This window comes from Gymnodraco acuticeps, unplaced genomic scaffold, assembly GCF_902827175.1.
Source record: "Gymnodraco acuticeps unplaced genomic scaffold, fGymAcu1.1, whole genome shotgun sequence".
NCBI lineage: Eukaryota > Metazoa > Chordata > Actinopteri > Perciformes > Bathydraconidae > Gymnodraco > Gymnodraco acuticeps.
Window position 1 is genome coordinate 553,937 of NW_022990400.1, and position 26,451 is coordinate 580,387.

The 26,451-nt window shown below is 40.1% G+C and overlaps 1 protein-coding gene across 1 annotated transcript; it reads left to right on the forward strand.

Moving 5' to 3' along the window:
- The first annotated feature begins 3,512 nt into the window (after nucleotides 1–3,512).
- Nucleotides 3,513–26,185, forward strand: si:ch73-40a2.1 (tyrosine-protein kinase receptor TYRO3). Its single transcript, XM_034224820.1, has 15 exons — nucleotides 3,513–3,739; nucleotides 5,054–5,115; nucleotides 5,768–6,365; nucleotides 7,375–7,530; nucleotides 7,982–8,314; nucleotides 14,226–14,421; nucleotides 15,632–15,723; nucleotides 16,325–16,441; nucleotides 17,368–17,448; nucleotides 17,533–17,625; nucleotides 20,943–21,064; nucleotides 22,402–22,511; nucleotides 22,946–23,105; nucleotides 23,737–23,873; nucleotides 25,434–26,185. Exons 1-15 carry the CDS (start codon nucleotides 3,625–3,627, stop codon nucleotides 25,768–25,770), a joined length of 2,709 nt encoding a protein of 902 aa, XP_034080711.1. The 5' UTR covers nucleotides 3,513–3,624; the 3' UTR covers nucleotides 25,771–26,185.
- The last annotated feature ends 266 nt before the right edge of the window (nucleotides 26,186–26,451 follow it).

Here is a 26,451-nt window from a genome sequence, read left to right on the forward strand (position 1 = left end):
TTTTACTCGCTACAGGGTGTACTTTGTGGGTTTGTGACTCTGCAGAAAAACCTTCATAACACACAAGGGGACGGGTAATAACCAGAAAAGCAAGACATGGGACCTTTGACTGAGTCTAAACCTATGGTCTAAACTAGCTAGCTGCACAGCTCCAACTCCATTCTTGTGTTTTAATTGCTAAATTGTCATCACACTTATATTACGTAGCTTGGCATTGAAAATGGCATTAGCATTTATTTGGAATCAGGTTTCTGGCCATCCAAGTCAAATGTTCTTTTAAAAAAAAAAACTTTTTTTAAGTTCTTCATTCCGTCCGTTCAAATCAGCTATTTCCCAACCTTCTGACAACAGCTTCCTCTGTCCTACTGCTGGACACAAGTTTCATAAGAGTACTTAGAATGAACTACATGATAAGTGGGCTCAAAACAAAAGGAAGTTTTTAAAAGTGGTCAACCCTCAACAAATGTCTATTTGATTGAATGAGAAATATTTAGAAATGTTTTGTAATGAAAATGCCAGTTTCTCATTCCATTGAATGATATGATGACACTCTTTGGTGTTAGAGGCTGTGAGTGTGTTTTCAGTTGCAGACAAAGAAATGAGAGATCTTATATCTGCAGGTTGATGTGCCAGCGCTGCAATGTAGACGGAACAAAACATGTCTTACAATGTCTTACAATCAGGTTCAAACTTCAGTAAGTTAACATTGTGTATTCTTTTCAGTCCTCAGTTTATTTGAGGGTGAATAATACTCTTTACATGACAGAAAGCTACAATTCTTTAAAGTCAGCATTTCCAAAAAGATAGAAAATAGAAATAGGAAGTGAGAAAGTCTTGCCCAATACTGCCCATAAAGGATTTTGTCTTTGGGAACTAAAACTAAATACAGATGTTTATTAGGGTTAGGTTAGGGTTTAGTACTAGTATACAAGTACTAAATACTTGTATACTAAAGCTTAATTCAAAGAAATTACAGTTTATTACAATTGTCTTTATGCATTGAGAATTAAAACCTGTTTGTGAATTTTTGTACAATTCCAATTTTTAAAATGATCGTCATTATCAAATCAAATCAAGTTTTATTTATATAGCACATTTATAAACGATTTTTGGTCGAGCCAAAGTGCTGTACATATAATAAAAATAGCCTACAGTAGAGACACTTTACAGCAAATACAACAGCACAGATTGTTCAGAATATGAGTATGAGAAAAACGACACCCTCTGTCCTTAGACCCTCTGTCCTTAGACCCTCACATCGTACAAGGAAAAACTTCCAGAGAAAACCCACAGTTTAAAGGGGAACATGGGAGAAACCTCAGGGAGAGCAACAGAGGAGGGATCCCTCTCCCAGGACGGACAGACGTGCAATAGATGCCGTGTGTAAATCGAAGAGATAATACATTTTACAGCATATAGACCGAATGTTAGGAAATACATGTGTCTGTAATAAGAAGATGAATCCACGAGGATGTCAGCTACAATCCTGTGGAAGCCATCAGGGAAGCAGCATGACGAGACCCAAGGCAGGATCGCAGAGACAGGTTCAGCCACGACCCGAAGTCCACGACTTAATCCAGAACTCAGGATAGAAGATCCAAGACACAGGACTACAGCAAGAGGATCAGCCTCGACTCCGGATCCCGGCGTAGATATAGATACAAGACAAGAACAAAGATTTGGCTGGGTTAATCGGAACAAGAGAATACACAGACACAGACAGAGAGGGAAAATGTCATTGGATAAAAGTTATTCTTGATAACCCTCTAGAAAGATCTCATGAACTTCCCCACTCAATCTATCAAGACCCGAGCAGTTCTATTAGATATAGGATAAGAAACAGAGATAGGGAGCACAACAACCTATCTCTTCGTCAGATGCACTCCCCCGCTTATCTAAGCGACTCTGTACCCCGTTACCCTACAAGGCCATAGACCAGCAGAGGGACCGTTACCCTCTACAAGGCCATAGACCAGCAGAGGGACCGTTACCCTCTACAAGGCCATAGACCAGCAGAGGGAACATGGGGGGTGTGTAAGGGTAAGGATTTTTAAGAATAAACCGCAAGGGTCTAAAGGGAAAAAAGATTAAATATAAGTTACTATATTTTAAGTAATCCTATCTACTATTCCTATATTTGAATAATGTATACACTATTTTAAAAATACTTTATGAAATCCTATGTTATGTTATAAATATTAAAATAAAGAACTAAATGAATAAAGAACTAAATAAATGAATAAATTAAACAAAAGCCAAAGAGAAAAAGTGAGTTTTAAGTGTTGAAATCATTTATCCACTTTTGGACATTATATATATATATATATTAGGGCTGTCAAACGATTACTGATTTTATCAGATTAATCACAGCTTTAAAATTAATTAATCATGATTAATCACCATTCGAACTATGTCCAAAATATGCCATTTATTTATGTATATTGTTGTGGGAATGGAAAGATAAATGAAAGAAGGCGGATATATCCATTTAACATACAGTATCTATGTTTATTAAAACATTTTTCTGCGTGTCAAAATGAAAGACAACCCACACACCTATCAATCATCAAACCGTGGGGTCTTAATTCATTACGTGTTGATTTCTATCAACGGGGGAGTACTTCAGGAAAGTCGACAGAGGGGGGGGGGGGCGGCGGCTCGTGGAGTACTTCTTGACCACAGAGTGTGAACGTTGTGATCAGCTGTTTTAGCGCAGTTCTCCAGTGAAGGGGGGGAGTCTCCCTCCGCAGCCGGTTGGCGTAGTTTTGGCACAATTCCGTTGTACAGACCGACGTTAACAGCAGCCCTGTCTGTGCACACGGAGACCGACTCTGTCGTCCGGTGATCTAACCGCCTTCTGGAAAAGCTTCACAAGTACGTCGGTACGCAAATGCACTTTGTGACACAAGTGACGGTACGCATTTCAGATTACGCACATAACCTGCGTACCAGTTATGTGCAACCCTGTACTACAGCAAAAGTATTCTCCGTCGGGACTTCCTGCAAAAACACCACGCCGTTATCAAAGATGTTCTATTGAGAAGACGATCACTACGTGACAAAAGTTTTCAAAACCGTGGCTACTGAAATCAATCTTACTAACAGCTGTCTGTGCAATTTACTCCGCGCGAGTTGGCAGACTTTATTTCGCTTACTTTAACATCATTTTTCATGGTGGGGCTAAGCCATTTCTTGGTATGGGTGTAGCCTACCCCAGCCATACCCTGGCGCTGCCACTGGTGGCACGTATGGGGCGGGCCATTCTGCACATGCGTTAAATGCGTTAAATATTTTAACGCAATTAATTCAAAAAATTAATTACCGCCGTTAACGCGATAATTTTGACAGCACTAATATATATATATATATATATATATATATATATATATATATATATATATATATATAGTGAGGATATCAGTGTGTTCTGAAGTATACTGTCTTATTGTATCGTCAAAAGCAATAATAGAGGAACTCCAGTGTGGGAGGCGACATTCCTCTGAGTCCAATCATTATAAGGAGATGTAAACATTGTTCCAGTGACTCCCTCAGTGCAGACTGACAGGCTGGATGTGAGATCTGGCAGGCGTAGATTATGATACTCATTTCTAACACGCTGTAAACATGGCTGTTAGTAACACTACACTGTTTACACCCCGGTGTGTTTGGCCTACTTTACTCCTATGGTGGATCCTGCTGTGGGAAGCCGGCTGTGAAACTCAATACCAAGCAGAGGAGGGTGAGTGTTTCACATTTCATTATTTGATACAAATGTATAATCGTGTATTTAATCTCTGTGGGACATTACACTGGTTGTCAGAAAGTGGATCATTTTCTAACTGTTGCCTCTGCACACCCTAAACCAAAGAGTTAGTGCAAAAGTACAAATAGAGTTAACTTCCCTTAGACAAAGGTATTATTGATGTTAAATTACACACAGTATTGTGTTTTTCAAAGATGATATAGTATATTGAGCGTGTTATATTATTTAGTGTAAAGGCAGTGATAGAAGAAGATCTTATGAGCAATAAAGCACGGAAGGTTAACAAGAATGCTTGCAAATTTATTGAAATGACATCAGCAAAAGGTTAGTTTAAGCTTTTTAAGCAGCATTTTAATGTTGGAGCTGTAGAGGCAATTTAATACATGTGTATACTGTTGGTTACGTTATAACATCTATAACAATCTGTAAACCAATCATTTGTTTTGTATATAAGATTCATCTTTTAACCGTACAATATTCCCCACTAAGTACAGTGTTTAGCAGATTTACTTTCCAACATGTTGCCATTTCTTGCAGTCTGTGGTTCAACCCCATCATGTTTACAGTCGGAGCTGATGGGAAAGTGCTAAGGATCTTTACCTGACAAAAACATGATTTTATTTATACAGGTTTTATTTACAATCCATCAATTGATCATGTGACTTCAAAAGGGAAATATATACAACATTACTATACATGTCAGATAAATAACAACCATCTTTCTTAACTTTACAAAATATTCAATAATTGTATTTGATCATTGTTAGGAAGTGTTTTAATATTTGTAACCAATACATTGGTTGAAGTTAATGATATGTCGTCTTTCTTGACCTCATTTTTTTACAGCAGTCAATTGAACTCATTCATATGTTTAAAGCGTCTTTGGGTTCAAGAAAAGCGCTATAGAAATAAAAGATATTATTATTATTATATGTCAATTTGGACTTAACACTTAATATCTTTCCTTAACGGAAACATTCTGGTAAGATTTCCATTTTGTTTTGTTTGTGCAAATGTTATGCAACTAAAATCAATGTTATTGCAACTGTAGAAAGAGGAAGCACCCTCATAACGAAAAGCTGAAAGCATTTAGGAAATTGTTATTGTTGTACTAAATCAAAAGAAGCCAGTACTAAAGGAAATATGTGACCCCAAGGAATGATCCAGCTCAAATGTTACGATATTTTACTCTTTATAGATGTTTTTTTTTCTTATGAAACGCCTGTTGTCGTTTTGAAAATGTCCAGCATAATTAAACGGAGTGTGTTGGCTTTCTCTCTCCCTGTTTAGTGGAGATTTTCCATTCTGATAAACAGAAATCATTGGAATGGAAATCCGAGCCAAACGCAGAGGTAAGACGGGATGCGAAATGACACATTTTTGATCATTCTAATGCTTGTTTCATGCGCAGTAAAAGTTTAATCCATCACTAAATAATGACGATACAAGATTGGACCCAATGTTAAATGCTAACTAAACACGTCACTGTATTTACTCTAGCTGTGTTACCAATCATGGTGTGCAACCTGCCTGTTGCTTGTGTTTTACATAACGAAATATAACGTAAATCATAGGATATGAATTTGGGAATTTGACCAAGATGTCATTCAACAAGAACTCCCAGTGAATGGGATCACTGTTCAGACAACATCATATTAGGTTGAATGATTAGTATGCATACCTTATTATTTATTTGCTTATTCCACTTTGTTGAGTCCCATCAGGATTTTGTCTACCCTGCAGCTTTTCAGCAAGTATACATTGTTTACATGTTGTTAGTTTAGGCCTATCAAAGTATACTGACTTCAATTATATTTGTTAATCTGTATATTAATATCATATATTCAATAGAGATACTCTAGGTATACGTAGATACGTATATATGTACTGTTCTGTTTTGTATACTTTTTGATACATATACAATGTTGGTCTACATTGCTGCTATGATCAAATGTTTTCCCACACTGGTATCAATATGTTATCTTATCTTCCCTAACATCCCAGTGGACTTCAGTTAACCTTGCTTCAGTCCCTGTGCTTCAAGCTTGTGCAAGGCGCATGACAAGAACTGTTTTAAGCCCGTGGATGGAGCGGAAAGATGCCCACTACATACTGATGGATATTTCCTTAGCCCAAGAACAACAGCCGTCTGAACAGCTGAGCCCACTACAAGTTCACTTTTTTGATATAAACACACCAATGACAATCTTTCAAAATAGTTTGACCGTCCTGAATCTTAACACCTCCAGGCCTTTCCCTGTCAATGCAGTCCTGCCATCCGGGTACTTTGAGCGCAGACTAGCTCTGGGCCTGGGCCCCGTCAGACGGACAGGCTTCCAGCTGGCCTTCTCCTACTCTGGAACATGTGTGCTGCTGACATCCATCAGACTGTACTACAGGAGGTGCCCTGACATCGTTAGTAACCTGGCCTTGTTTGAAGGGACGGGGGCCGCGTCGGGTGACCTGAGGGGCTCCTGTGTGAACGGAGCTGTGGAGGTTTCTCCTCCTGTTAGAGAGTGTGAGGCGGATGGAGAATGGGGTCCAGAGCATGGAGGATGTACCTGTAATCCCGGCCATCAAGTCATGGATGACACATGTCAAAGTACGGAGATTAACTTTTTCAATTACATTACTTTAAAATATGCTGCTTTACTGATGACTAGAGAATACAATTAGATAGAAGACAGACAAGTCAGAGGAGGAGTTATGTTTCCTGACTGTACGCTTCCTAAAAGCTCCACAGGTCTGCTTGATGGATTTATTTACTTAGATTTATATATATATATATATATATATATATATATAGAGATATATATATATATATATATATATATATATATATATATATAGAGATATATATATATGACAGCTTTAGCTCAAACGGTGTATGTCCGCCAGTGACTAACAAGACATGTCAAAGATAAATGTGATTTTTTACTTTTACACAAAATGTTCTGTTCACTATATAAAAATAAATCTAAAAAGGACAAATTAAAAAGGTCCTTGTCAGAAATAATCTTTGTTCGCAATGCTTACATAAAAAATGAACTGATATATAAAACCAGGGTCATTCAGGAACCCAACCACTCTGGAATAAAGTTCCTGGGCATGCATCAGGTATTTTCTTTAGATGCCCAACATGCATCGCGCGCGCGCGCGCACACACACACCACACACACACACACACACCACACACACACACACACACACACACACACACACACACACACACACACACACACACACACACCACACACACACACACACACACACACACACACACACACACACACACACACACACACACACACACACACACACACACACACACACACACACACACACACACACACACACACACACACCCACACACACACACACACACACACACACACACACACACACACACCACACACACACACACACACACACACACAGGTCTTGAGGTAGCCCTAATACATAAGGATTCAACATCTGGGGACGGTGAACATGCACAGCAAAATGTCATTGTATTCTGAAAATAACATTATTACCACAGTAGAAGAGAACTTCTTTTTTTTTTTTTAAATAAAAGTTAGAGGAAAGGGACTCACTCTATCTTTTCCCACCAGCTTGTGATATGGGCTACTACAAACCAGCCAATGAGAGTGGAGTATGCCGGCCATGCCCACAGAATAGCAACACATATGGGAAGGGATCTGAGAGGTGTGTTTGTCTGCAGGGTTACACCCGCCTACCAACGGACCCTGAAGACCTCGGATGCACTAGTAAGACACACTCAGTGAGTTTATGCAAATAAACTGGTATCAATCAATATACTATTCAACTAATGAATGGGATTTGAATTAAACGTTGACTTTTATTAAATGTATTATATCAACAGACTACAAATAATTTTATTAGGTTAGTTCAAAGCAATAATATTAAGTTGAAATAAGGTTCAACTTAATATTATTGCTTTCAACTAACCTAATTCAATAATGTGAAATCTGCTGTCATAATACATTTAATAAAAGTCAACATTTCTGTTGTTTCAGTGCAACATGGAACATTTCCCCTCAATTGTCATTGATGCAGTTTATTTTATTATTACTTGTAAATCTAATGGACACAGGTTGTCTCCCTTGTTCTACCTTTATCTAATGTGATGCTAAGGACACTTATTTCATACGATTTTGCAAACTCTCCTCATGTTTTACTTCCCTTTGTCCCCCACAGAGCCGCCCTCTGCTCCAGTGAATCTCACAGCCCGTCACCATAATGACTCCGTGCTGATGGTGACGTGGGATCCTCCTCATGACCGTGGAGGCAGACAGGAAGTGATGTATGGCATCAAGTGTGAGAAGGAAGTGGAGTCCAGCCGTCAGTGGCAGGCGTGTGGCGATACTGTGGTTTTCCTGCCTAACTCAGCAGGGCTGACCAACACATCAGTCACTGTCACCGAGCTGAGCCCCCAGCACGGATACAGGCTCTCAGTGCAGGCCTGGAACGATGCATCCACCCTGGGGGGGGCTCCACCTTCATCCACTGCCACCGTCACAATCCACAGATGTATGTAAACCCAACTAAGATTTCGACACATTAGAAAGTCCAAGAAAGGCGAGGGAAATAATGAGACAGACATGTGTTAGGAAATAACAGTGTTAGGGTTCAGTTCTGGTTTCAGTTCCTAACTTTTAAGTTTTTTCCTTTGTGAGTCATTACAGAATTGGATGACGTTCAGATGTAAAAAAAAACTTTATTTTCTAATTTTCTGTTATGTATTTGAGAAGAACAGATAGTAAATCATCACATTTAGTTGGCCAGCTCAGGCATCAATGGTATATATTTTAGAACATTACATTGCATTTAGCTGACGCTTTTATCCAAAGCGACTTACAATAAGTGCGTTCGACCAACAAAATACAAACTTGAAGAAAACAGAATCATAAAGTACATCAGGCTTCATAGAGCCAAAACATTTCAATTGCTACTCAACTGGCTTTAGATAAGCCAGTGCTTTGTTAGTATATAAGTGCTCTGTTAGTATGTAAGTGCTTAGTTAGTATCTAAGTGCTTTTTATTTTCTTTCGTTTGTTTTGTTTTTTTGTTTTTCATTTTATTGCTCGAAGTGGAGTCGAAAGAGATGAGTTTTCAGTCTGCGCCGGAAGATGTGTAAGCTATCTGCTGTCCTGATGTCAATGGGGAGCTCATTCCACCATTTTGGAGCCAGGATAGCAAACCCACGTGTTTTTGCTGATGGGAACTTGGGTCCCCCTCGCAGTGAGGGTGCAGCGAGCTTGTTGGCTGATGCAGAGCGGAGTGCACGCACTGGGGTGTACGGTTTAACCATGTCCTGGATGTAGGAAGGGCCAGATCCATTTGCAGCATGGTAAGCAAGTACCAGTGTCTTGAAGTGGATTCTAGCAGTTACCGGAAGCCAGTGGAGGGAGCGGTGTGGTGTGGGAGAATTTAGGAAGGTTGAAGACCAGGCGAGCCGCTGCATTCTGGATGAGCTGCAGAAGTCGGATGGCACATGCAGGTAGACCAGCCAGGAGGGAGTTACAGTAGTCTAGGCGTGAGGTGATGAGAGCCTGGACCAGAACCTGCGTGGCTTTCTGGGTCAGCTGTGGACGTATCCTCCTGATGTTGTAAAGTGTGTATCTGCAGCAGCGGGTTGTAGCAGCGATGTTTGCAGTGAAGGACAGGTTGTTATCTAGGGTCACACCCAGATTCCTTGCAGTCTGAGTCGGGGAAACAACAGAGGTGCCGATGTTGATTGTTAGGTCAAGAGTGGGACAATCTTTTCCCGGAAGGAAAAGCAGTTCAGTCTTGTCAAGGTTGAGCTTGAGGTGATGAGCAGACATCCACTGAGAGATGTCAGCTAGACAAGCAGAGATGCGTGCGACGACCTGGGTCTCTGAGCGGGGAAAGGACAGAATTAATTGGGTGTCGTCAGCGTAGCAGTGGTATGAAAAACCATGCGGGCTAATGACTGATCCGAGCGAGTTTGTGTACAGGGAGAAGAGGAGGGGACCAAGAATAGAGCCCTGAGGGACCCCTGTAGTTAATTGACAAGGGTCGGACTCCAACCCTCTCCAAGTTACCCTGTAGGTGCGGTCTTTGAGGTATGAGGTGATGAGGGAAAGTGCAGAGCCTGAAACTCCAAGTTCTTGGAGAGTGCGAAGGAGGATCTGATGGTTCACCGTGTCGAATGCAGCAGACAGGTCCAACAGGATGATGACAGAGGAGAGGGATGCTGCTTTAGCCGTGTGCAGTTCCTCAGTGACAGCAAGGAGGGCAGTTTCTGTGGTGTGACCTGCCTTGAAACCAGACTGGTGCGGGTCCAGAAGGTTGGATGGAGATGGAGAGTTGTTTAAAGACGGCGCGTTCAAGTGTTTTAGACAGGAACGGGAGTAGAGAGACAGGCCTGTAGTTTATAACATCAGACGGGTTGAGAGTGGGTTTCTTTAGGAGAGGGTTTACTCTTGCCTCCTTGAGACTGTTTGGAAAGTGACCAGAAGTTAGAAGTGTTGATGAAATGGGAGAGAAACGGTAGAATATCAGGAGCGATAGTCTGAAGGAGGTTTGAAGGGACAGGGTCCAGAGGACAGGTGGTAGGGCGGGCAGAGGTAATGAGGGTAAGAACCTCACTTGTGGCGCATTTCCACTACACGGCCTCGCTCGGCCTCGCTCAGTATGGCTAGGCCTCGTTAAGCCTTGTTACGACTGGCTCACTTTATGGCGCATTCCATTACAGTTTAGGAACTGGGGTAGTATCTATAGTAACGCAGTGTAGGCGGAGCCATGACGTCATCTTCGATGAGAACCCCAGAAAAATAACATCAGCCGGTAGCTGTTAGCACTCAGAGCTCACAGCTCCTCATATCTGTTCAGAAACTAGACAAAAGTTAAACAAGTACAAACCACAGACTGCCTGTGTCATGGCGAATACAGTCGCTGGTTTATTTATGTCTGTAGGCCGTTGTTGTGAGTGTGGACGGTCGGAGCATTAATTCATGGTTTTTACTATCCGGTATCAGTATGTTGTTACTACGGCATCATTTTGAAACGTGTATTACAATTAAATCACGGTCAAATATGTTCATCTTGTTGTAGTTGTAGCTCCCTTGCCAGCGATTCTCTCTCTCTCTAGTTTAGCATACTCAGCCCGACTCAGCTTGGTTGTTGGCCCGGAAAGAACCTCGATTTTATGGGGCCAGAAAAACTGTGAAATAGTACCTGCTAGCCGGTACTACGCTAAGTGGAAACGCAACCAAAAACGGGCCCCGCACAGCTCGGCACGCTTAAAGCGAGCTCCGCACTGTAGTGGAAATGCGCCATTGGAGAGAGAGGGGAAAAGGAGGTCAGTGTGTTGGTGGAAGGAGGGTCTGGTGACCCAGCGGTGAGTAAAGGTGAGTCAGAAAAAGAAGAGCGAATATCATCAACCTTTTTTTCAAAGTAGTAACAAAGTCGCTTGACAGAAGGGAGGAAGGGGCTTTGGGTGGGTCCAAGAGGGAGGAGAAGATGGAAAATAGTTTTTTGGGATTAGAATAGGAAGATTGGATCTTATCTTGAAAGAAAGTGCTTTTTGCCTGAGAGATCGAAGCAGAGAAAGAGGAGAGGAGAGCCTGATAGGTTAGGAGGTCGTCATGGTGTTTGGATTTCCACCGTTTCCGCTCTGCTGCCCGAAGGACGGTTCTATTAGCACGCAGTGCGTCATTTAGCCAGGGAGCCGGAGGGGACTGACGAGCCTGCCGAGATGTGAGAGGACAGAGAGAGTCCAGAGAGGATGAGAGAGTAGAGAGGAGAGTTTCTGCAGCAGAGTTTGGAGGCAGGAGTTGGAACGAGTCAGAGGAAGGGAGGGCTGAGAGCACCAATGAGGCAAAGGTAGAGGGGGAGAGGGAGCGAAGGTTACGGCGGACAGGTGCAGGATGAGAAGAGATGAGTTTGTTATGTTTGGAAAGGGGTAGAGAGAATGAAATGAAGAAGTGATCGGATGTGTGGAGCGGGTTTACAGAGAGGTTAGAAGCAGTGCAGTTCCTTGAGAATATGAGATCAAGGACATTGCCAGCTTTATGAGTCGGTGGGGACGGAGACAGTGAGAAAGCAAAGGCGGTTAACAGAGATGTTAGTTCGTCTATCTTCCCTGTCTGGAGGTTGAAGTCTCCGAGAAGTACAGCGGGAGGGCCAGTTTCAGGGATGTGTGAGAGGAGATTATCTAATTCCTCCAAGAAGTCCTCCAAGGCGCCTGGTGGACGGTAGAGAACAACAATGGTTAATTGTATAGGATGGGTTACTGTGACGGCATGGAATTCAAAGGTGGAAGGAGTGAAGTTAGGTAGCTTGAAGAGGGAAAAGCTCCATTTGGGAGAGAGCAGGAGACCAGTGCCACCTCCTCTGCCAGTGGGTCTGGGTGTATGGGTGAAGGAATATGCTGTGGAGAGAGCTGCTGGGGTGGATGTGTTGGATGGAGTAATCCAGGTCTCAGTGAGAGCAAGGAAATCCAGGGACTGCAGGGAAGCGTAGCCAGAGATGAAGTCAGCCTTAGGAACAGCTGACTGGCAGTTCCACTGGCCGCCTGAAACTAGATGTTGGATCTCAGTGGAGCATGTGGGATAGACGAGAGCAGGCCGGTTATATCGAGTAGGAGATACACGGGGCCAGTGATAATTGCGAGAAGACACATGAACAGGGTTGGAGAATATACACATGTCTTAGCAAGAGGGGACCAAAAACACCAGAGATACTTAGCACAGTTAAAGTAGGATTTGCCTCCTCTTTGCCTCCAACAGGACTCCTTTGTCTTTGTCAGTCTGACGCTCCAGGAAAGTGCTGCCTAAAATGGACACCAGTCCTGATTGTTAAGTTGTCAGAGCTGTGGGGCCACGCCCCTTTAATTTGTTAACTCTCTGCAGCTGGTGGGCAGCAATAGGAACTGGCTCACTTCACACTAGCTGGAGTCTCCATGCCTTTCTTAATGAACTTTTTAGTGACCATTTTTTCAATTACATTAACCCTAGGTAATAAAGTTATGAGGTTAACCCTAATACAGTTACCCATAGTCAATAAAGCCCTTAGTATTATACAAATGTTTAAATCAAAGTTAACCCTAAGAACCAGTTAGTTCAGTTTTAAGGTTTCTGTAAAAATAAGTTTCCCACATTTCTGCCTGAAAGTCAGATACTTTAGCTGTTTTGAGATTAAAAGCACAATTTTAATCAGACGAACTACAGAACATTTATACAGAGCACACTGAATCAGAGAAGTCTAAAAACAAAATGGTACTTATCCCAGGTTCTAGAAGTCAGCAGTTGTATCCTATCTTAAATCGAGTTGCACACTATAAGATGTTTTATCTGTTGCTTTTTAACTGTGCTCAACGGTTAGCTAGAACTTTGAAATAAATAGAATCAGTTTAAAATGTAAAAACTATAATTTAAACACAGATGTGTTCATTTAGAATTTATTTTTAACAAAAGGGTTCATTGTTGCCATTAACAAAGAAGGCAATTATTATTCTGGGAATATACAGTAAAACTTTTGGATTATGCTAAATGTAAACATTTAATTTAACTTTAGATAATAAATGGTACTGCAGTAAATGCAACTCTGTAACTGTAATTACTTTAACTATAGTAACAGGGTTGCAGATCAATGCTAATATTAGTTTTTACCTCAGGAATTGATGCTCGATGCAGAATATAAGGCTACTTTCAAGGCAAGAACAACATTATTAAACTAAAGAAAGATAACTATGATTTTTATGTGTCTTATTCTGATAATATGAGTAACAGGGTTGACCCATTAATGATTTAGCTAGCTCGATGAAAGAAGGATAACACATTCTGCCTCCTACACAAGAAAACTGAAGCTATACTCAGTAACACTTTTGCTCAACACAATTAGAGGATGGGTTAGCTAACGATGGCTAAAGTTAGCTAATATTAGCATTCAGTGCTTCTCAAAGTGTGGTCCGCGGACCACTGGTGGTCCGTGAGCGCCCCCTAGTGGTCCGTGAGTATATTGGTAACATTTCACATTTTTAATTAATTAATTAATTTAAGTTTTCCGCACTCTCGCGGGAATATCTCCGCAATGGAGTGAGATTAAGTTTCACTTTCGATTGCATGATATAACCCAGATAAACACCTTCATCACACATGTTGCCACTTGTTTGTACAATTTTCAGGCGATTTGTAAAAAACGATGTGTTTTTGGATATTTGTGGAGTTAGGTGGTCCGTGAGTGTTTTTTTATTGGTTAAGTGGTCCTTGGTATGAAAAGGTTTGAGAAACACTGCTTTAGCTGGATGTTGTTGTCTTTTTAGCACTCTCTTGTTATACTTTGGGTTACTCTGGGTTCTGTACATGTGCACAGGCTAGCTTTGAATAACTACTGAACAAAAAGTGCATCATTGAAGTAAATAAAAGTCAAAAGTGCTGTTAATTTGAGCCACCTGAATCATTCTGTTCTGTTCCAGGGAAGGTTCCTCCTGTGGTGAGCACACAGATGCCGGGCTTAAACTTCTCAGAGCTGGCAGAAGTTCCAACAGCTTCTAAGTCCCAGAGTCGCACCTCCATGTGGATGACAATTGGTATTTTATTTGCCATCCTGCTGCTCATGGCTCTAATCCCCATTGTTGTGTGTGTCCTGCGCAGCAACTACACTAAACTCAGGTAATGGGACCTAACACGTCTTATTCTTTTGAGTACTACTTTAAAGTTATTTTTGATGAAGTGTGTGGTCATTGCTGAGTTGAGATGTTGAGAGTGTTGGAAGGGAAAGTAATCAAAATAACTACAGAACATGAGGTGTCATATGAAATTACAAAGCTTTATAATAGGCCATAGATGAGTTTCTTAGCGCCTTCATTGTGAGATACTTTCGCACACGAGGAGATCAATGTGAGGAAAGATTTATGTGTAAAATTACAAAGGTAATAGGTGAAATTGTTCCATATTAAAACTTTACTTTCAGCTCAAAAACGTACTTTGTCAATAAGGTGGTGGATAGTTTTGCACAAAAAGAACCCACTAGTGATAAAAACGAGACTGCTCACACTGGTAAGGATTAGTTTAATGTTATTCAAGCAGTTTAAATTGCATTTAGAGTTGACTTTGACTCGGTTACAGCTAGAGCTACAATACAGGCTGATGACTTGGCCTGTAAAATGTATCATGAAAAAGAAAGAAAAAAATCCCCAAAAGGTATACCAAATATATTTTTTTATAAATCCCATGTAGCATATTAATAAGAAAGCATTCTGAAAGTTTATTAAAGTAATCTCAGCCAGTATACAACACATCTAAGATGATGAATGAATGCCTTTGCACTGAGGTATCCCATCAGGCATGTATCAAATATCAAAATGATCTCCAAGAAGTATTTTAACTACACACCAGTCAGTGGTTTAATGTGCATTCATCTTGAACATGTGTAATATGAAAGCTGACCATAGTCAGTTTTTGCAATAACTGTCAGTGTGCACCAGAGGGTGCTCCACTAACTGAGGACTGCACAGCAGCATGCTGGGGAAACATGGAAGGGCTTAAAAAGCTAATTTGCTGTAAAGGACAAAAGACAACAAAAGTTACACGATGAGAGGCTTTTGTTTAGTAAACATTCTGGCTTGGTGGACCTTGGATTAGAAAATATATCTAAAAAGGTACTGTGGCAAATTACTACCTAATTCAAGTATATTATAATATTGTCTGAAAATCTCAATTTATTCTAGTAATACTCAAATGAATATATCAACATTGTTTTACTTACTATGAGATAAGATTAGTAGTTAGGATGCCCGTTTTTCTTAGCAAGGAGTTATGATGACTAAACTGTCAAGAAAAATGTATTGACAATTAAAAGAAAGTTATAATGTTGCTGCAGGTCCGACCAGGATGTGGAGCTTCTGCCAATGAACGCTGGAGTTTCCTACAGACTTCAGCAGGAGGAGGAAGCTGAACCTCAGCCAGCCAGCAGTGAGTGTCATGTTCAAATGTTATGTTTATTACATGAAGGGTATCGCACAATACTTAGGACACAAATCTAATCCCAAACAAATAGCATTCCAATAACCATCCACACAAAGGACAAAGCATGAATAAACATATATATATATAACGTTGTTTGTGCTGCCGACACATGTTCTTTATCCCATAAAATGTTCTATTTTTTTTAATGGATAAACTTGATAGCCCGGCACAGCATTATCATTAGCACTGTTTGAGTCATTACACAAACACGGTAAAATATCAAATGTACAGAATTCCTTCATAACATTTAGCCTATTTTAGATGTAAATTATTTCAAGTATATGTATATGGGTGTGACGTATAAGGTCTTGTAGCCCCCCCAATGTAAACAACCCACTTAGTTTATGAATTAACGCTAATGACTAAAGTCTGAACTTTTACTAACTGTAATTCATTGTGTCAAATTGTACACATGTGAACTTAGGCAAAGAATGTCCTTTATGCTGGTATTTGATACAAATACAGTCTCTATTGTACTTCCTGTTTTAAGGGATTTCAGATTTCAATGTGCAGTTACTTTGAGTTTACTCCTTTGTGTTCCCTTTAGTTTCAGTGGTGGGGGTGGTCCAGATGTTGGAGGCGCTCGGCGGCAGCATGCTGGACAGTCTGAAGGAAGTCCTGGTGGAGAGGGAAACACTCACCCTGGGGAAGGAGCTCGGCAAAGGTCAGTTCATGATGACTCAGCAACAATTATAGAGACTTTGAATGCAGGGCCACCATTTGCAAACTGGAAACAGGGTGAATAATACTGTGGATGTCTCGAACACTTCCTACAGTTCAGTGTTAAAGCAGCCTAGTTCACTTTCACACAGGAGAGCAGAGTCCCACATCCAGCAGTGAGTTCTTCCTAAAAAACAAAACCTTAACCTCCATCTTTTTCCAAAATGTTAGAAAAGGGTTTTAGTTTCAGTATGATTGTTTCCTACCCTGCAGCACAGATATTGTAAATGTAGAAAGGCTGCAATGAAAATAAGTTTAGTGTAATAAATAAATCGACCCACTATAATTTTCAGGGTTCAGTAGGCCAAGTAAAATAAGATTGATTCTGATTTTAAGATCATGGTGATGTGGTGATGGTATATTCATATATACATATATGAAATACATAAACCATTAATCATCACCACCTTTTATTAAACGTTGCTTTTTATTGCTAAGCATATTGTCATTATGTCCACTACTTTAAGTTGTAGTGTAAAACCTTGGTTATGTACTGTGGAAAGTTCATTCAAATGATTTTTGATAGTAAAGAACATGGTGATAAATGTTGCAGATAGAGTCTCAAATATAATCTGACTCTACAGATTAAACACTGATTTCAATTCACGGTAGAAGAGAAGTCAGAACATTACCAAAGTCATGAAGATACATAATCTAGCCACCCCAAAAGTTTTCCTAATCCATTTAGTAGATTTAGAAGTATTTCAGTGAAGGACTGAACACTTTGACCTTCTAATTGCACTAGAAGTGAAGCGATGTTATGGTGATCCATCCAAATGCTGTCGAATCTTCCGTTTTGAAAAAAGAAAAGAAGTATTTTACTTGGGAGTAAAACTGTGTGTTAAAATCATGACTTCCTGTGTTCTCCAGGAGAGTATGGATCAGTCTATGAAGGGGTCTTCTCACCAGAGGAAGGAGGGGACATGAAGGTGGCTGTGAAGACCATGAGAGGTGGGGACTGAAATTAACCCTTTATCTAAACTCAACTGTACTTCTACTTATTTTGTGTTTTTATTCTCTGTCCTACAAATCCAGTTGGAATCCACAGCCAGGAAGACTTGTATGACTTTCTGAGAGAGGCAGAGATCATGAAGACCTTTGATCACGAGAATGTGGTCAGACTCCTGGGTAAGAAACCACCTAATGTTTCCTATCGGACTGTGATACTGTGTTTATTCAGAAATGATTAGGACACATCCACTTCCTCTCCCGTCCCACAAACCATTGCAAGCTGGTTGTTGGTATTTGCACTGAAAGGCAGGTTCATTTAACTCGCCCTCTGTGTTTTCACTCTGTTGGCCGTGTTCATACACAGTTCTGAATCAGAATCAGGATATCTTTATTGTCATCATACATAGGTGTATAACATTATGTTGTTGGCATCCCTCACTGCAGTAATGGAAATAGTCACAAATAAATAAAAGCAGTGATAAAAGCAGAGGTAGCAGCAATGACAGTGCACTGCAATGAGACGGCACTTTGATTAAATTAAACGTCAATGTACAGTTACACATTTCACAGACTGTAACATTTAAATATACAAAGCTACAACAGTTTTAATATAACTGTGTTCATAAAAAGATAAAGTAACTAACGTCACATAGTTCTGTTGTCTAATATAAGACACTTAGGTTAAAAACATGTTATCGATATTTAGTTTCTCTCTTGCACTGCGTTTGATGTTGGACTGAAATCATTTTCTCTATGGTTTATATTTAGGCTAACTTAAATCATCTATATTTGAAATACATTTATTTTTTAATGCAGTTGATGGAAACCTGAATAAAAAAAAAAATACACTTTGCTTTTGATTAATGTATTAAGCTTAAATAGCATTTGTAAACTATTGCTGTTGCTACATCTTAGATATTAAATATATTGGTCTCTTCTTTGCTAAGGTGACATTGTTACATACACTTAAAGGTGGGGTAGGTCACTTTGGAGAAACCGGCTCGAGTGCGCTAGAATTTGAAAATACACAGCCGAAAAAAATCTGCAACTTCCTTACGGCCCGTCTACACTACAACGCGACCAACAACCAATCACATGAATCTCCCGCCCCCGACATACAAAGCAATAGCAATGTTAAAACGAAGTAAACTGGATATAAAATCCCCAAACAGCCGAAAACCTACCAGATTCATCCACTGTCTCTGCCACCTCCCTCCATGCCTCGCTCCTCCGGTTTGTATCCCGGTAGATGAACAGAGACTGATCATACAGCACCGGGTGATTCACTACCGCTATAATGAATTTTCCCTCCATTTTTTTGAATATGAGGAAATGACCTGCGTAGTCTCTCCCAGCATACACGCGGTTTGATTGGCTAGCTTGTACTGGCAAGATTTGCATAAACGGGATTTCATTGGCTGACGCCAGCTTCGAGCAAGCATCGAGCCTCAAAAGTTGAACATTGTTCAACTTTTGACGCCGATAGACGCTCGCGATGCTTGCAACGCTTTGCCATGCTACCCACAATGCAGTTCGGCGAAGTTTGAAAATATCCTACGTCACCCCATTCAAATGAATGGGCGAAGCGTTGAAAGCATTTTTTGACGCCTGTAGTGTAGACGGGCCGTTACAGAGCCCACTTTTAAGTAAAACACACGCATGGAAGTCTTTATTATTCCGCTGGGTTATTTTGCGCTGCTTCTTCTCCCACATTCCACATCGCAGAAACTCCATTCAAACATCAAAACGTTCAGCTCGGTCGGGAATCGATGGCTATTACTTTTCTCATTCATAACTTTCATAATTCCAGAGATACATCCCATAATTCATCCCTTTTTTAACATGGAAGTCAATGGAGAAACTCTTCAGACTTGAACAATCTTCATGCAACTTCAACTGCTAACTATTCATTCATACTTTCACTCAGAAACCTCATTCCAACTTTAAAATGTCACACATCTTTCTGACATTATTCCGGTAACACAACTTTTAAATCTGATTCTTATTTTTACAGATATGTAAACAAATATATATGTATATATATATACAGAAAAAATATACTTTTCTGTATATCAACAACAAGTGTATCTCGAGCCGGTTTCTCAAACTTACCTACCCCACCTTTAACAAACCTGTTACAAATGTGTTGTTCAACACATTTGAGCCTTTGCCACATTTATTTGATCACCATGGAAACCTTTGATCTCTGGACACGTCGTTAGATCAAATATAAACACCTGTGTAATGGAACACGATGATGTCATAACTCCAACTGACATGCTCAGAGCAGCAGACTTCAGATAAAGGTTAATGATCCTGCCCTCAACAGCTCTACGTCAAATCTGAGATCTCACCATAGGCTGTTGCCATGGAAACGCATCCCTCGCCATAAAACACGATGTCGCTGTAGCTCCAATGGACACGGTCCGGTCGTCCCACAATCTTCACCTGTATATCACCGGTCCATGCCTCAACAGCTCTACGTCAAATCTGACATCTCACCATATGCCGTTTCCATGGAAACGCATCCCTCGCCATAAAACACGATGTTGTCATAACGCCTACGAAAAGGGTCAAAACAGCACCACACTTCAGATAATGGTTAACGGTCCAGTCCTCAACAGCTCTAAGTCAATTATGGGGTTTCATCATATGCCGTTTCCATGGAAACGCATCCCTCGCCATAAAAGACGATGTCGCTATAACTCCTATGAAAATGTTCAAAAAGTGCTCAAACTTCACATGTGTGCTAACAGTCCAGCCGTGAAGACATCTATGGGACAGTTTTGAGATTTTTTCAAATGCCGTTGCCATGGCAACACAATGCTTGCCATGAAACACGGTTTTCTCATAACTTCAGTGAAAATGCTCCAAACGGCCCAAAACTTCACAGGTTTGGTAACGATACAGCCATCAACGCATCTAAGCGTATTATGGGATGTCATCAAATGCCGTTGGCATGGCAACAGATCATTCACCATCAAGTTAGTTCAAAAGTTTGCAGTTCAAATATTCTGCTGCTTTTCCAAACCTTTTTACTTTATTTTCTTCTCTCATCACACATTCAAGCCCCCAGTGTTCATGTATCATTTCAATATAAATGATTCACTTTCTTCTTACACATTACATTTCAGCATAGCAGTTCAGCGTCAGCTTTCCAGCATAAAGCATTCCCACTAGCAATTTCTTCAGGAATTGCATTCTCTAGTTGTTATTGATTTTCTCTTGTTTGTATTTGCATTGCATTTGATATTGAGGTAATCACAGAGTTACCAGTTTATATTACTTTTATATTTTGATACTCAGATTAGGTTACTGATTACATTTTTTATATGTAACTAGTTTTTTCAAAGTAGCCCTCCCAACCCTGGTAAAGGTTCATCTATTGTACCAAGAGACAGTTTTTTTCTCTCCTCTGCAGCAGTAGCGACCTTGTGAAATATGTGTGTGTGATTGTGTGTGTGATTGTGTGTATGTGTGTGTGTTTCATGCAGGGGTGACTCTACAGAGAGAGCAGGACTCTCCTCTGCCGGTGCCCCTGGTCATCCTGCCGTACATGAAACATGGAGACATGCGCCGCTTCCTCATCGCTACACGATACGGAGACATTCCTATGGTGAGGCTGGCAGCTCATGTATGCACATCAAGGAGAAAATTGCAACACCAGCACTTGCGAAAATAGACAGTATTTTTGTAGAGTTTGCCATCCTTTAAATTGGTTTCATATACAATAACATTGTAATTAAGTAATTGCAGAAATACAACATGTTAACATTGGTTCTTACTTGTTCATAACACACACCAATAGTTAAATTACAAATTACGTTTTACAGTGACATGTCACTAAGACAAAAAGAAAATCTTCCTGCAATATTTTTATTTTGTCATTAGAAACTATGACAAAATAATGTTGCAGACTTTTTTCAGGGAGAATAACAATATTATAACTCAATAAAAATAAGCCTTTGACAAAGAAAACACTTTGATTAAACCCATATAAATTAAGCAATACAAGGGAAGACACTCAAATGGACACATAAGCATTATAAAAATAAAATATTTAAAAGCTTAATTAGTCTGCAAACTCACTGTACACTCAAGTACAGTACTTATGTACAATTTTGAGAGACTTGTACTTTACTTGAGTATTTCAAATGTTTTGTTTTTCTACTCCTCTACAGTTCAAAGGTGAATGGTGTACTTCTACTCCACTACATGTATTTAATACCTTCAGTTACTTCACAGATGTGGATGAATGATGTGAAATATAATCAAGTGTTAAATCAGACTTTAGTTCCACCTGGAGTAAATCCACCAGCTACCCTGCAGTATACATCTGCTTACTCACTGTAGTGCTCCCCATTATGTTTCTTTTGTGTCCACTTGACTGTCTCCTCCATGATTTCCTGTTTGTGTTTTTATCATGTTCTGTTGCCTATTAGCGTTTATTTATTTTTATTTTTATTTATTTATTTATTTTTTAACAAATTGTACGGTGTCCTTGGGTGTCATGAAAGGCGCCTAAAAATAAAATGTATTATTATTATTATTATTATACAAAGTCATTCAGACTAGCTGCACCTTCACCAGCTTTGAGAACACTTTCATGATCAATCATTATAAAACATATCATATATATTATTCTGAAATGGACCAATCTGCACAACGACTACTTTTACTGTCGCTACTTTCACTATATTTTGATGAGAATACTTTTCTACTTTCACTTGAGGAACATTTTGAATGCAGGACTTTCACTTTAACAGAGTATTCCTCTGGTACTTCTACTTTTACTCAAGTACAAGACCTGAGTACTTCTACTTTTACTCAAGTACAGATCTGAGTACTTCGGCCACCTCCGCCCACACCCCAACAGAAACATGTTTACATCTGCACATGTGTCTGTTCAGAAATGTTAAAAACAAACAACCCCCCCCCCCCCCCCCACCTCAGTTTGTGCCCCACCAGAGTCTGCTGCGCTTCATGGTGGACATCGCGGGGGGGATGCAGTATCTGAGCTCTCAGGGCTTCCTGCACAGAGACCTGGCTGCACGCAACTGCATGTGAGTCCATCAGAGGGAGACATTGAGGGGGGGGGCAAATGAATGACTCCTTGTTCACATATGACTGTGACTCTGTCCTTTAGCCATTGGTATTCAACCATGGCTTGTGTCTCGGGAGGAAGCTGATCAAAATATCAAGAAAGTAGACTGAGGCTTTAGAGGAGAAAGTGTATTAGCACAAATAAAAAAAACTGTTTATCAGAACTCTATTTGATGTTATTTTATCCTATACTCCAGAAAGCATTGTTCAGAAGAGGATTAGGACCATATGAAAATATTTGTTTGGGATGGGCCCAAAAGTAAAAAAAAAAAAATGGAGTTCTGAAATTCAGAACTTCCGAATTTTAAGTATTTTTTCTGAAATGTCCCCCACATTTTTTTTACTGGCACTAATCCTCTTCCTGCCTAACCTAAAGCATGTTTTGTATCCATAGGCTGGGCGATGACCTGCGGGTGTGTGTGGCTGACTTCGGCCTGTCCAAAAAAATGTACAGCGACAATTATTACCGCCAAAAAGTGGCGATCCGTGTGCCAATCAAGTGGATGGCGATGGAGAGCCTGTCTGAGTCCCTGTATACCACCAAGAGTGACGTGGTGAGTTCAGGCTTCACGGGACATCGCTTCATTAGACACATGATTAACAGCTGTGAAAGAAAGATAAAAGATTCGATTAGATATTGATCCCAATTTGTGATTTAGTTTCGCCACAGCAGCACCAAGAGAAGACATGGCACAGAAGTAAATCAAATGAAAAACAATAAAGATATACATATTAGAAGTAGAATATAAACAAAATAAGCAAAACAGTGAATATATACGTATCAATAATGAAGGATAAATAAATATGTATAGAGTATATATAATGAATATACAATATAAATGTACAAATATAATTGAGGGCAGTGTACATTATGCTTGTCCAGCCTATCAATCTCACAAAATGGAAATATTGAATACAATTTACATTTAAGTTAGCAGAATAATTACAATTTGAAGGTAAATCCTCAAGGGACCACCTTAAAACGATATATACAAATGAGTGAATTAGTGATTTGAGAAGGGAAAAACGGATTAGGATCTGGTTAAACCAGGGGTTAAACAAAGAGCAACTCAAGAACGCTATGGAGCAGTGAGTTGCTGTGAGAAAGTAGAGATTGGACTCTCATTCCTGGAATGTGATATTTTCTCAATGTCTTATCTGTATTTGTCGTCCCTACCCTCTCAGTGGTCCTTCGGTGTGACCATGTGGGAGATTGTGTCCCGGGGAAGGACTCCCTATCCTGGAGTGAGCAACCACGAGCTGCTGGAGCTGCTGCTGTCCGGACACAGGCTCAAACCCCCCCAGGACTGTGACCACAAACTGTGAGTTCATCGCTGGTTCAGCTTCAGGCTATTTATTGGTACCCGTAGTTAGATTTGGGTTGCAGATAAAAAGACAAGGGATTTACCCTGACACACATTCTGACAACAACACAACAGACACATCTCTAATAAAAGTACACCCTGCTCCGTCACAACTTAAAACATTTAAAAAACTCTAGTAAAACTACTGTATGGGCATTTGTAGTTGATAAATAGGTATCTGTGTGACACTGCTACCACTTATTCCTCTGTGCGATAGCTGCTGGAGTAAAGGTGTTTTATAACGCTTTGTACTACACTTTGGGACAACTAACCTCCTGAAGGAAGAAGCTTAAACTCTGAGTGCAGAGGTGGGGGGGGGAGTCATCATTCAATTTAGAGCTGGATAACCACTGTGACTGTAACTCCAGGTTCAGCTGTGGCTCACCAGTCAGTCTGCTGGACCACTTTATGATCTGAGTGTCTGCTCTTTAAAGGCAGGTTACCAAAGCATGACATTAAAGATAAGCACAGAATTGACTCAATAAAAGCAAGATAAACATGATCAGCATGGTTTTGTCAAAGTTAAAATAGGACAGTTTCCTAAAACAATACAAAAGCAGGTGACACCTTTTGCACACAGCTTCACAATTTGATTCAGAGCTCAATTTTTTGTCAATAATTGTCCTGAGATATTTGTATGATTGCACAAATTCCACTTTCTGATTTACGATGGATAGACTTCATGTAGGTCAATGAACATGTCCTTGGTTTTGCTTATGTTCAGTTGTAGATAGGACTCCTCACACCACCTGACAAAGTCGTCGATGACAGGGCCGTGGCTGGTCTCATTATCCTGGAGCCTACTAACAATTATATCATCTGCATACTCTAAATCAGGCCTGGGCAAACTAAGGCCCGCGGGCCATATACGGCCCGTTGGGCTTTTTAATCCGGCCCGCCGAATATTGGTACAAAATTGTCCAAATTATAGTAAAGACCGCATTAATTTTGTATGTGTGTGTAACTTGTAACCCAGTGTGTTAAGAGATTCTGAAAGTTTCAGAAAAAAAGATTTTCTCTCTTTTATTCCTGATCCATTTCTATAAAAACCTGTCAGAAAATGAGCTGATCAGATTTTGGCCACTTTGTGATGTCACAATGTTTTTTAGGGGTTGTGCAATCATTAGCCAATAACCAACCAAGGTAACCCCCCCCCCCCCCCCCCCACCTTATCACCTGAATCTCCTCCTAGAGCACCATTGTGTTTTTTCAAACCAATCACTTCTCAGAGGGGCGTGGCCAGCAGCAGCTCATTAGCATTTAAAGCTACAGATACAGAATCAGCACTTTTGGAACATGGCTGAAACAGAGGGGATTATGGGATGCTGCAATGATCTGTCTGTTATTACAGCCAAACACTTCAGAGACATGTTCTGTATATATCTGAGATCTATAATATAATGTTGAAGGAGAGTATAATAGGGGACCTTTATACAATTGCGATAGAACATATTTGTGTGAATCAACAATATGCATAGTTGTATATACCCTGCCTCCTCCTTCGCCCCACCATCACAGTTACGAGGTGATGCAGAGCTGCTGGCACGAGGACCCGAGCCTCAGGCCTGGCTTTGGGGAGCTGTGTGAGACACTGAGAGCTCTCCTGTCAGAGCTGCCGGAGCTGGAGGCCAGCCAGGAGGAGAGCTACATCAACCACGGCCTGGAGGTGGCTGCTGCTGCTGCTGCTGCTGCCTCTCAGGAGACACACACTGAATGTGGGGGGAGATGCGAGAATGTGTACCTGCCTACTCCTCTGGGTGCTGCTGCTGCAGCCAGAGAGGAGGATGAGGAAGTAGCGGATGGCTACCTTAAGTATATTACTGGCTCTGCAGTTAAGGGGGATGATTACGACTAAAAAAGACAATGTTTAAGATACAACATTATAACTGAAACTCTCATTAACTGTGTTTGTATAAAATGCTCAGGGGCATTTCCGCATAGACTGAGAGAGCGACAGAAAAGAAAATCTATTTTGCACTTTTTACATGTTTTGTATAATTGTATTGTAAATATAATATCTATTATACTGTAGTTCGTCCTATATTCATTGTGCTAAGTTGTTTAGTTTATTTTGTATTTGTATATATTTTCTTTTTAAATTGTTCTATTTTTTATCTTTAATTACAACTTATTTCCTTGTGTTGTTTATGTTTTCACACCATAGAAAATTCCTATAAACTCAGTTCTGATTCTTATTCTGATCTGGTACAGACAAACCTAATGATTGTATTTCCTTTTATAAAAGTTAACTAATAAAGTTGAATAATTTATATTAAAAGTACACATATTTAAAAAATAATAATAGAATCTGATTCAGCAAAACATAACTATTTTAACAATTTGATGTCTTTACTTGTGTTTTTAAACATCTATATATATTTTTTTATTGGGAGTTGACGTTTGAGAGTTTTAGCAATAATAATTGTGTTTACATCACCCAACCCTAGCCGTCATGTTTAGTGAGTACAGTTATTTTTTAAACCTACTTTTCCTGATAAACTACAAATCCCAGCGCCACTGTTGTTCTCGATTCGTC